General features: G+C 36.3%; 1 protein-coding gene across 1 annotated transcript in view; it reads left to right on the top strand.

Annotated features, from left to right (window-relative positions):
• COL22A1 (collagen type XXII alpha 1 chain) overlaps nt 1-12372 on the top strand; it is a 667744-nt gene that overhangs the window by 545734 nt on the left and 109638 nt on the right. The window contains exons 48-49 of the mRNA XM_053715381.1: nt 1965-2018; nt 2855-2908. Of these exons, the coding sequence (XP_053571356.1) occupies nt 1965-2018; nt 2855-2908 (108 nt within the window). The remainder of the gene's footprint in view (nt 1-1964; nt 2019-2854; nt 2909-12372) is intronic.

The raw sequence follows: 12372 nt of genomic DNA, 5'->3' as shown, positions 1-12372 counted from the left end.
GCATATATACAAATGACATTCAGATGGTTTATCAGTTAAGAGAATGGATTCAGATTGCAATAGGTTAATCTCACAATGGTCCAATGGTTATTGTGTATGTCAGTGTCGTGTGACTTCACAGTTTCTATCCTGATAACAATTACTTAACATGTGAAAAGGACTTTTTGAAACGTCTGTGTTTGTATGTGGCTGTGTACTTTTAACACACAAATACATTTTACATTGTGAATACTCAAAAAACAAGCTGACCAATTTAGCCAGAAAAAAATAATCACAAGCAAATTGCTAATAGAGTGTGATCAAACCCCATGTTGAGTGTAATATTTTACATTAAAAAGATACTTAAATTATGAATATTATACATTTGAGTAATTATTCATAATTCATTATTATTTAAATGTATTGTTTAAAACCATGAAGAAAAATACATCAAATAAACAGTTGTTAATTATTTAAGTATATATTTTAAACGTATATGTGTATGTCTATTGTTACCACAATATGTGTGGGTTGCAAAAACCAAACCAGTGTTTTACACCATCTTGTTGGAGTTGGTAAGCTTCACTGGGGCCTATTTAAGAAGGTGCAAGCGGACATGATCCGATATTGCGACAGCATACACTCTCAGCATTTATCATTGCACCAGCAGTTCTGGTGAACTGCTGGTGCAATGCCGCCCCCTGCAGATTTGCAGCCAATCGGCCGCTAGCCGGGGGTGTCAATCAACCCGATCCTATTCGATTCAACCCGATCGGGTTGATTTCTGGCGATGTCTGTCCGCCTCATCAGAGCAGACGGACAGGTTATGGAGTATCGGGAGCAGGCAATTGCCCACAAGTGAGCCCAGGAGAAGTTAAGAGAATGCTTTTGTGAAAAAAATCAGAAGGACCACAATTGTTGCAGACATTAGCCCAAAACATTGTTATGCTTAGTAGAATTTTTTTAACGCTTCTCTTCTAAAGATGGCCCTTGTTAGCCAGTGAATAGTGCAGAGAAGAGTTGTGCACTAACATTCATTTCCTGTTAGCTTCTAAATCAACTTATTTTATTCTGGAAAATAGAACCAATAGATGACAACTTTAGGTTTGGAAGACAATTACAGTCTACCAGCCCTGATGATAATGTGACCCACCCTTGCATTTAAATGATTTATATGGGTATATAGAACAGCCTGGGTGCAGCCCCCTATGCCAGTGGCCAGCCAGATCCTGCCTGAAGACTGATGGATTGATGCAGCTGGTGATAGTTTATGTAGAAGTAAATATATCTGGGTGAGGTACTTATTATAGATTTAAGTGGGAAAACATATTGCTAGGAAAGGCAACAGGGTTTATTACCATTAGTGAGGAAAAGCTTTTTAAAATCTTGATTAAGTGAATGGAGCAGGATTTAACCATAGGCATAATTTAAAAGATAACAATGAGCATAAAGCCCTTTTATACCCAATGAATAAAAAGCTTGGTAAGAATATGGTGCTCTCTACTGTAAAGATTTGGACTGTGAAATTAATGGACAAAGGTAACTAGCAGCCCTAAAGTTTAGAGATCCTGATCCTTAACTAGCTAGAGGAAATCCTGGTGAATAAGATGGCTCTTGAAGGATACCCAGTGATTGTTCTGACATTCATTCGTTTTTAATTAGTTTTTTAATGCTCTTGAAATGGAGGTGTGTTGTCTCGTATCATCTTGATAGAGTTATCTGAAGGATTTTTGTTTTAACCCATAAGAGTGCCTATATTATTTTAACTGCTTAGTTGTTATAAATGGCAATACTCTGGTCATAAAATGGCCGTCTGCATCATTGCAGCAATATTTTGGCAACGTTCCAAGGCAAGATTCCTGATGGGAAGATTGACATTCAAAATACTACTGTGCCAATGTTTTGTTTAGCAATCAACATTATTTTAAAATTGTATAACATATGAATGAGTTAGGTTGATTTACTTTTTTATTCTATTTATCTAGGGGGGAAAAGGGGATCGAGGTGCATTTGGAGAACCTGGACAAAAAGGGGAACAGGTAAGGCATGGCAGAAATGTTTCATATATGTCCATGGATGCATTTGAATGAGAAATCATTTATTTACAATTTGCCAGTTTATTGTTTGGCAATAAAACTAACTTTATATTATGGTTAAAACTGCACAAACAGAAGGAAAAATGTAACAATATTTTGATGAACCTCTTTAGGACATTTATTTTATGATAAGACAACTACAAAGTATTGGTGCACATCCAACCACTTAAATCCACTCTTTCATGGCATATTTGTATATGCTTCTGTCTGTCAAATATACTTACATAGCTTCTAATAAGATTGGGATAAACATCTCGCAATAATATTGGCTTATATTTGAGCTGCAAAAACAAATATACTTCTATCTACTAAATATACTTACATAGTTCAAATAAGATTGGGATAAACATCTCACAATAATATTGCCTTATATTTATGCTGCAAACAATTGCCTGTTTAAATTTAAATAAAATAGGGATCTTAGTCACACAATATGATCATATTCTGCTAAGCCAGTCACCACTTACAAGGTGTCCCATATTAGACTGGTCCTACACTAACCAGTTTCCACACTGCAGCAAGTCATGTCTACACAGTGTGATTTATTTTATGATGTTTCTCTTTCATGTGATTGAAATAGGAAATGCAGATTGAATAATACAGAAGCGTTGCACAAAAATCAGTTTGGGAATAAAATATTAACATATTATAAAGCACTACAACATTCAAAAAATATCATGAATGAAATTACATGAGTGACAATGAACACAAATACACTGGCGATGAATTGCATTGGTATTCTCAGTTACTAATTCAAATTGTTTTTGTTATTTTTACAGGGTGTTCCAGGGATACCTGGTTTTGTTGGATCTCCTGGTAGCCAAGGGTCACCTGTGAGTATGATAATGATTTTTGGGCCAAGATAGTAAAAAAAAAATAAAAAAATTCAACTTTAGTTGCTAACAGAAAAAGCCCTCAAAATGTTAAATGGGCATGAAAGCCAAAATCAGATTTTCAGGATTCTGAATGCGATTTAAAACAATATTCTGATTCACTTCTATTATCAAGTTGACTTTGTTTTCTTTATCTTTTGTTGAAGATCAGTTGTAATCAAAATTATTCAACCTCCATTGCAAATCAGGTTTTTTGTCAAAATGATAATAATTTCAGAAACGGGAAAGGGGGGGATAACAGTGTGTCTACAATTCCAAAGCAGTTCACTTAGTTTAAAAATGCCACTGTATAAAAGAGCCACCTAAACAACATAATCGTCTCCTATTGCGAACACATCGCCTCCATTACCTTCTCCATAAAACAGCGCCGCTGTTTAGGACTAATCGACATGTGCGGTACACTTAATTACACAAGGCCCATCAAAACAGGGTGCAGAGACTTGTAAACATTCATGCGCTCAATGGCCGATACTTTCGGCATCTCTCACCCTCTTGGCGTGCGGTCCGATCAGCTGTCAGAGTGGAAATCCCATAGTGACATCACGGTCCATGAAGAAAGAGGAGGAGCGGAGTGGGTACAGGCTCACAGTTAAAGTCTGTGCTATACAAGCAATCCTACTGGTGAGTTTAAAGAGGATAAAAGAAAAAAAAAGAATATGCTTGATAAAAACTGAACTTTATTCCAAAGTTTAAAAGTTTCCATGGAGGAACATGAAAAGAGCAAGTGAGCGTAGCTATGGAATGGAGCTTGAATGGAGCTTGATGCCCCTGTTTCTATGCAAGCCTTCAGGCTTGTAGGAAACAGCAGTTATGAAGCAGCGGTCTAAAGACCGCTGCTCCATAACTGGTCCACTGCCTCTGAGGCTGTAGTCTGCAATCCGCCCGATCCTATACGATCTGGCTGATTGACACCCCCTGCTACCGGCCAATTGGCCACAAACCTGCAGAGGGTGGCATTGCACAAGCAATTCTGGTGTACTGCTTGTGCAATGTTAAATTCCAACAGTGTATGCTGTCGGCATTCAGCGATGTCTGTTGGACATGATACTCTACAGTGTATCATGTCGGACAGATATTGATAAATCAGCCCCATAGAATGCTTCAACCGATTTCCCAAAATTTAATTGAAAATGCAACTTTTAATGAATTCTGCAGTCTCAAAATTATTCAACCACTTCAAGTCAAGCATCTTTAGCACTTAGTAGAGTATCCTTTTGCTTTTATGACCTGCTGCAAACGAGATGCATAGCAAGACACCAGCTTCTGGCAGCATTCCAGGGGAATCTTAGCTAATTCCTCATGAGCAATGCCCTCCAGTTCAGTAATATTCTTTGGTTTGCATGTGGCAACCGCCTTCTTCAAATCCCACCAGAGAGTTCTGCCACTGTTATTGTTAACACAGTGGTCAGGGGATAACCACCAGGCATGTGATCCCCTCCTTTAAAAAGAGCAACCTCACCTCTTTAAAAAAAAGGGTCTCTTTTCTTTTGTTAAGTCATAATTTGGTTTGCAAGGGTCCCTTTTATATTTCTGATGATTGTATCAAATATACAGGTTATTTCTATGACAATCACCTGCTATTTAAAGGGGTATGAGACAACTCATTTGATTATGGGTAATCTCCTCTTTCATGTGAGGGATATTGGGTGTATGTGTGTCGTTTACAGTCTTTAGTGGATAGGGGCACCTTTGTGACCACTATCCCGAATACAGTAAATACATAATGTGGGGGAGTTGGCATAAAAATGCAATAACCTACTAATGAGAGGGTGCTGGTGTGACCTCGCAAGGCCTACAGGGAAGAGACAGTATTGGGGAAAGGAACTAAAGTCGCCTTTCCCCATCTGCAATGCAGATGTCCCCAGTATCAGAAGAGGAACCCCTTGTATGATAAAAATTTGTTCATCTTATGCCCTGCAGTAGAGATGTGCATAACAAGGATGCCTCATCACACACATCTAAATGGTTATGGAAGTTATCTATTACAAATGAACTGTTTAATGGATACAGAGCATTTCTTGATTGGCCACAAACCTGCAGGGGGCGGCATTGCACAAGCAATTCTGGTGTACTGCTTGTGCAATGTTAAATTCCAACAGCGTATGCTGTCGGCATTCAGCGATTTCTACAGTCTACAGTGTATCATGTTGGGCAGACATTGATAAATCGGCCCCATAGAATGCTTCAACTGATTTCCCCAAATTGTACTGAAAATGCAACTTTTAATGAATTCTGCAGTCTCAAAATTATTCAACCCCTTCAAGTCAAGCATCCTTAGCACTTAGTAGAGTATCCTTTTGCTGTTATGACCTGCTGCAAACGAGATGCATAGCAAGACACCAGCTTCTGGCAGTGTTCCAGGGGAATCTTAGCTAATTCCTCATGAGCAATGCCCTCCAGTTCAGTAATATTTTTTGGTTTGCATGTGGCAACCGCCTTCTTCAAATCCCACCAGAGAGTTCTGCCACTGTTATCATTGTTAACACAGTGGTCAGGGGATAATCACCAGGCATGTGACCCCCTCCTTTAAAAGAACAACCTCACCTCTTTATAAAAGAGGGTCTCTTGCCTTGTGTTAGTGTATATTTTGGGGTGCAAGTGTCCCTTTTTTAGATCGGGTGATTGTACCGAATATACAGGTGATTGCTATTTATATGGCAATCACCTGCTATTTAAAGGGGTATAAGACAACTCATTTGATTATGGGCAATCTCCTCTTTCATGTGAGGGGTATTGGGTGTATGTGTGATGTATGCTGTCTTTAGTGGATAGGGGCACCTTTGTGACCACTATCCCCAATACAGTAAATACATAATGTGGGGGAATTGGCATAGAAATGCAATAACCTACTAATGAGAGGGTGCTGGTGTGACCTTGCAAGGCCTACAGGGAAGAGACAGTATTGGGGACAGGAACTGAAGTCTCCTTTCCCCATCTGCAGTGCAGTCCCCAGTATTCGTATCAGAAGAGGAACCCCCTGTATGATAAACATTTCTTCATCTTATGCCCTGCAGTAGAGATGTGCATAACAAGGATACCTCATCATACATATCTATATATGTGGAATATTGTACATATCTATTAAAAATGAACTGTTTAATGGATAAAGAGCATTTCTTATTTCCCCACAATACTCCTTTAAATTAATGTTTAAGCACACATCCATACTTTTCAACCTGACTAGGATATCTGAAAGCAAAAAACTCTGAATAGCCCTCAAAATATCTTAAGCTACCTTTTTTGCTCAAGTTTTTATGTATATAGCTTCAAAACTCTCCCACCTAAATTAAAAATGCTACTTAATTAATACTGACAAATCTGCCTTCTCTGTTTACACATAGGCTCCGATTCCTTCATTTTGTATTACCGTTAGACCTCAAATCAGCCAGATCATGACCCTACTTATCTCATATAAGTTGCACTCCTGTTGACTCCCTATGCCACTCCCCATCACCCACGTTTCTTCTCAGCATCTCCACTCTGACGCAATTCCGCTCCACCTTCATGGTGATGCTCCATCTTAAAGCCGACGCATTTCACTGCTCTACCTATATGCTCAGCATTCAATAGTAAGTGAATGTTGATTTAACATTCACTCAGTATCTTTCACTTCTCACCACAGTTCAATTTCTACTCAACAATGGCTAGAAGTTGAGTGGAAATGTATTTAGGGCTGTATTCACAAAGAGATGATTTTCAGGTGAATTGTAGGTGACTTGAAATCATTCATTAACTATGCAAACAAACGGCTAGATTACAAGTTTTTGTCGGTAAGGCTTGCGTTGTTAACGAGCCATTTTTTCTCACCGCTCACTTAAGACAATGCTGGTATTACAGTTTTTTATAAACCCGGCGTTAGCCACAAAAAAGTGAGCGTAGAGCAAAATTTAGCTCTCACCTCAATACCAGCGCTGCTTACGTTAGCGGTGAGCTGGCTAAACGTGCTCATGCACGATTTCCCCATAGGAAACAATGGGGCTGAGCTGACTGAAAAAAAACTAACACCTGCAAAAAAGCAGTGTTCAGCTCCTAACGCAGCCCCATTGTTCCCTATGGGGAAATACATTTTATGTCTGCACCTAACACCCTAACATGAACCCCGAGTCTAAACACCCCTAATCTTACACTTATTAACCCCTAATCTGCCACCCCCGACATCGTCGACACCTACATTATATTATTAACCCCTAATCTGCCGCTCCGGACACCTCTACCACCTACATTATACTTATGAACCCCTAATCTACTGCCCCCAAAATCGCCAAACCCTACATTATATTTATTAACCCCTACTCTGCCCCCCCAACGTCGCCGCAACTATATTAAATTTATTAACCACTAATCTGCTGCCTCCAACGTCAACGCCACTATAATAAAGTTATTAACCCCTAAACCTAAGTCTAACCCTAACCCTAACACCCCCCTAATTTAAATATAATTTTAAATATTCTTAATAAAATTACTACAATTAACTAAATTATTCCTATTTAAAACAAAATACTTACCTATCAAATAAACCCTAAGATAGCTACAATATAACTAATAGTTACATTGTAGCTTGCTTAGGGTTTATTTTTATTTTACAGGCAAGTTTGTATTTATTTTAACTAGGTAGAATAGTTATTAAATAGTTATTAACTATTTAATAGCTATCTAGCTAAAATAAATACAAAAGTACCTGCAAAATAAATCCTAACCTAAGTTACAATTACACCTAGCACTACACTATCATTAAATTAATTACCTAAACTACCTACAATTAATTACAATAACATTAAATAAGCTAAAGTACGAAAAAAAACCCCATTAAATTACAGAAAATAAAAAAATAATTACAATTTTTTAAAACTAATTACACCTAATCTAATCCCCTAATAAAATAAAAAAGCCCCCAAAATAATAAAATTCCCTACCCTATACTAAATTACAAATAGCCCTTAATAGGGCCTTTTGCGGGCCATTGCCCCAAAGTAATCAGCTCTTTTACCTGTAAAAAAAAAATACAATAACCCCCCAACATTAAAACCCACCACCCACACACACAACCTTACTCTAAATCCCACCCGATCCCCCCTTAATAAAATCTAACACTAACTCCTTGAAGATCACCCTACCTTGAGAAGTCTTCACCCAGCCGGGCACAAGTGGACCTCCAGAGAGGCAGAAGTCTTCATACGATCCGGGCAGAAGAGGTCCTCCAGACGGCCAGAAGTCTTCATCCAGGCGGCATCTTCTATCTTCATCCATCCGGAGTGGAGCGGGTCCATCTTCAATCCAGCCAACGCAGAGCATCCTCTTCAATCCAAGTCCAACTGAAGAATGAAGGTTCCTTTAAATGATGTCATCCAAGATAGCGTCCCTTCAATTCCGATTGGCTGATAGGATTCTATCAGCCAATCGGAATTAAGGTAGGGAAAATCCTATTGGCTGATGCAATCAGCCAATAGGATTGAGCTCACAATCTATTGGCTGTTCCAATCAACAAGTTGCATAAAACACATCAAAAATACATTGAAAAGTACAGTTACACTAATAATAACACTATCTAATAAAAATATTAAAAAATATTACAAAATAATTGTAATAAAAAGGTATAAGGGGTCAAAGATATGAGGTACTAGGTGTTAGAAAAAATAAGGCTGCAAAGGGCTTTAACATAGAGATACATACATATACATGTCTAAAATATGTATATATAAGTGCATTGGAGCCCTTTGCAGTCAAGTAGCTGAAAGCATGAAAAATCATATATATGCAATATTCATATTTAATAAAGTGTTTAACTTTATTTACTGTAAATATTTCACATTCCAATGTTCTTCACATAGGGATATATGTTCTTTGTATTTATAGACTAGTCTTAAAGCCCTAGATAGAAAAGGTTATAGGGGCGTTGTTTCCAGCTTAAGGGATCATACGTTGCTAAGTGACCTTTTATATTCCTAATATAGTGATAGGATGTGTATAATATAGTATGATATAATATTAAAATGGTGAAATATAAAGGGACAATATTTTGTTAATTCAAATTTTAAAAGGATATTTAAGAAGATAATGTGAGTAGATTACTCCTAAAGTCTCTCTCCACAATGTGTACTTAGTGTATAGTGATTCTCAACTTAAAAACCATTCATATTCCTATTATACCAGAGTGCGTTTTACCCCTCTATTTTAGGTGTGAATGAAAAGAAAGACAATATCAAAAAAGAAAATACATCATCCAAAATAGATGCCGATTTATTAAAAATTAAAAATTGAAAAAAATAAAAATAATAGAATAAAATAATTATTTAAAATAGAAAACCTTTATATAAGACTGTTTACAAGCTACTCTAAAATGACAACGTAACAGGAATCATGGATACGATAATAAAAGAAATTTTACTATGTATAATAGAAATTATTATCAAGATAGGTTTCAATACAGAAACCAACAAGATCATGACAGGTTCCACTATAGAAACTCACAAGATAATAGATCATGGCATCCCAGACATAAAGAGAGGGAACCCTTTTTTTCAGAATCAGGGTATAATACCTTTAGACATTATCCACAAAGAGAAAATAGACAAAACAACTGGGAATATCCCAGAAGAACTCAAAGATGGGATAGCCATAGACAGGAAGATATTTGGGTTACACCAACATATAATAGATTCGAACAACTAAGAGAACCGATACATAATCGTCCCGAAACACCTAGAGAACACATCTCAATTAAAGAAAAACTAACTAAAGATGAGGTGGCTTTTTTAGGGAAAAGCCCTCCAATGGAGGGCACCTCCCGAGATTTGACCAGACAAGAAAAAGATATAAATCCAAAAAAGAGAAGAAACCAAGAGGAAAGAGAGGAAGAGGATTGTCTAAACGATCCAAAAAGATGGAGGTAAAAGACACATATGATGGAATTTTTAATTTAAACAGTACTAGGTTAAGTGAAGACGAAAAAAAGGTTTTAAGTTTAGGATTATCATTTGCTCCAACTGTAAGGCTAAACAAGTTCAATACACACATCCATATAAAAAAATTCGTAAGAAATTTAACAATCAAGAGATTCTTTCTAAAAAATCCTGTAGAGCGACAGATAAATTCAAAACCTCTAAATAAAGACAGTATCAAACACACAGATTTAAAAATAAAATCGAAATGTAATCCTATACAAGCTAAAGGAAATTTCCTAAAGACATTTGAAGAATTAGTATGTAAAGAAGTCAGAAAATATAATTTACCAAAAATTAAAAATCATAATATGAGTCTAAAAGAAAAGACAGTAATGGAAAATCTTCAAAATAATGAATCTATAACAATTAAAGCGGCAGACAAGGGGGGAGGGATAGTCCTTATGGACACCCAGAATTATCTAAAAGAGGCCCATAGATTACTAGGGGACATCAAAACATATAAAAAATTAGAACTGGATCCAACAGAAAAATTTAAGAAAAGTTTGAATATGTTATTGGCAGAAGGTGAAAAATCGGGAATACTTAACAAAAAGGAATTTGAATTTTTAACACCTAGGTTTCCGAAAATTCCGATTTTTTACTTTCTGCCAAAGATACATAAGAATTCTGTCAATCCCCCGGGTAGACCCATTATCTCGGGGATTGATTCCCCATCTGCCAACCTCTCCCAATATGTAGACAATTTTCTACAAGTACATGTAAAAAATTTGAACTCTTATTTGAGAGATTCTACCCAGGTTTTAAACAAGCTAGAGTCCATAAAATGGAACAAAAATATGATCCTAGCTACAGCAGATGTTACATCATTATATACATCGATTAACCACAATAAGGGGTTATCGGCAACAGAATCTTTTCTCAAAACAGACCCACTTATGACAGACCAACAGAGGAGTTTCATTTTGAAAAGTATGAAATACATATTGGATAACAATTACTTCTGTTTTGAAAAACAGTTCTATTTACAAATAGAAGGCACGGCAATGGGCACAAGGTTTGCGCCAAGTTATGCTAATCTTTTTATGGGGTCTTGGGAAAAGGAGTTCTTTGACACCCATAACTATGGCGCAAACCTTGTGCTCTACAAAAGATTCATTGATGACCTGCTTATTGTATGGGAGGGTGCAGAAGAAGAACTCATAAAAATGCTCAATAACATGAATAATAATACATGGGGTATAAATTTCACATCGAATTGGAGTAAGGACACAATAACTTTCCTAGATCTTGAAATAATGGTCATAGAGAATCAACTAGAAACAAAAACCCATTTAAAAAAAACAGACGCCAACAATTATATACATTCTAAAAGCTGCCATCTGGAACTATGGAAAGAAAATGTTCCATTAGGGCAATTCTTACGTATCAAGAAAAACTGCTCAAGACCTTTTGATTTTGAGGAACAAGCAGAAAAGCTAGAAAAAAGGTTCCTAGCTAGAGGTTATAAAACAGAAATTACAAAAAAAGCATTAGACAAAGCGAAAAATGTAAATAGAAACAGTCTACTTACATATAAGGAGAGACAAATTAAAAATACAGAAAAAATCACAATACCTTTCATTACAGACTATAATGCAGACTACAGCATTATTAAAAAAATTATAAGGAAGTATTGGTATATAGTAAAAGAGGATGACATTTTGGGGGAAAAGATCTCAGAAAATCCGAAATTCATTTTCAAAAAAGCCAACAATTTAAAAACAATTTTGGCCCCAAGTGACCTAAAACAAAATAAAAATAAAAATAGTCAAAAAACACAAAAAGATCTAATGGGAAGGAGTATCAAGGGTTTTTTCCCTTGCTACTCCTGCAAAGCCTGTAGTTTCAGTAAGAAAATAACAAACCTTAAAATCAATGGTTCAGACAAACTATTTTCAATAAAAGATACCATAAGATGTTCCACAAAAAATGTTATCTACGTATTAAAATGCTCCTGTAATTTATTTTACATTGGAGAGACCAAAAGAATGGTCAAAGATCGCATTAGAGAACATCTGAATAATATAAAAAACGGTATAGACAATACTCATCTTTACAAACATTTTAAAACAGTGCATAAAAGCAATACAAAGGATTTGACATACTGGGGAATCAAAAAGGTACATAAACATTGGCGGGGAGGAAACATAGAGAAAAAACTACAAATAAAAGAAGCAGAGCTGATATATGAATATAACACTCTATTTCCATATGGACTTAATTCAGAATTAGATCTCTCCCCCTTCCTCTTTGAATGAATGATACCTATATAATAAGATCACTATAATTTCCAACATTACATATTTTATTTCCCATTTTTTAACAATTCTCTTTACGTAACAGTGTAACAATATAGTGCTTAATTCTTTATTGGATCTCTCCCCTTCTCTCTTTGAGTGAATGGTGCCTATGGGATGAGATCACTGGTATTTTTAGTGTATGGAATCCTATCTAGCATTTCTT

The sequence above is a fragment of the Bombina bombina genome, chromosome 5 (genome assembly GCF_027579735.1).
Source record: "Bombina bombina isolate aBomBom1 chromosome 5, aBomBom1.pri, whole genome shotgun sequence".
Taxonomy (NCBI): Eukaryota; Metazoa; Chordata; class Amphibia; order Anura; family Bombinatoridae; genus Bombina; species Bombina bombina.
Note: the sequence above shows the minus strand (reverse complement) of the source record. Positions and strands in the feature narration are given on the sequence as shown.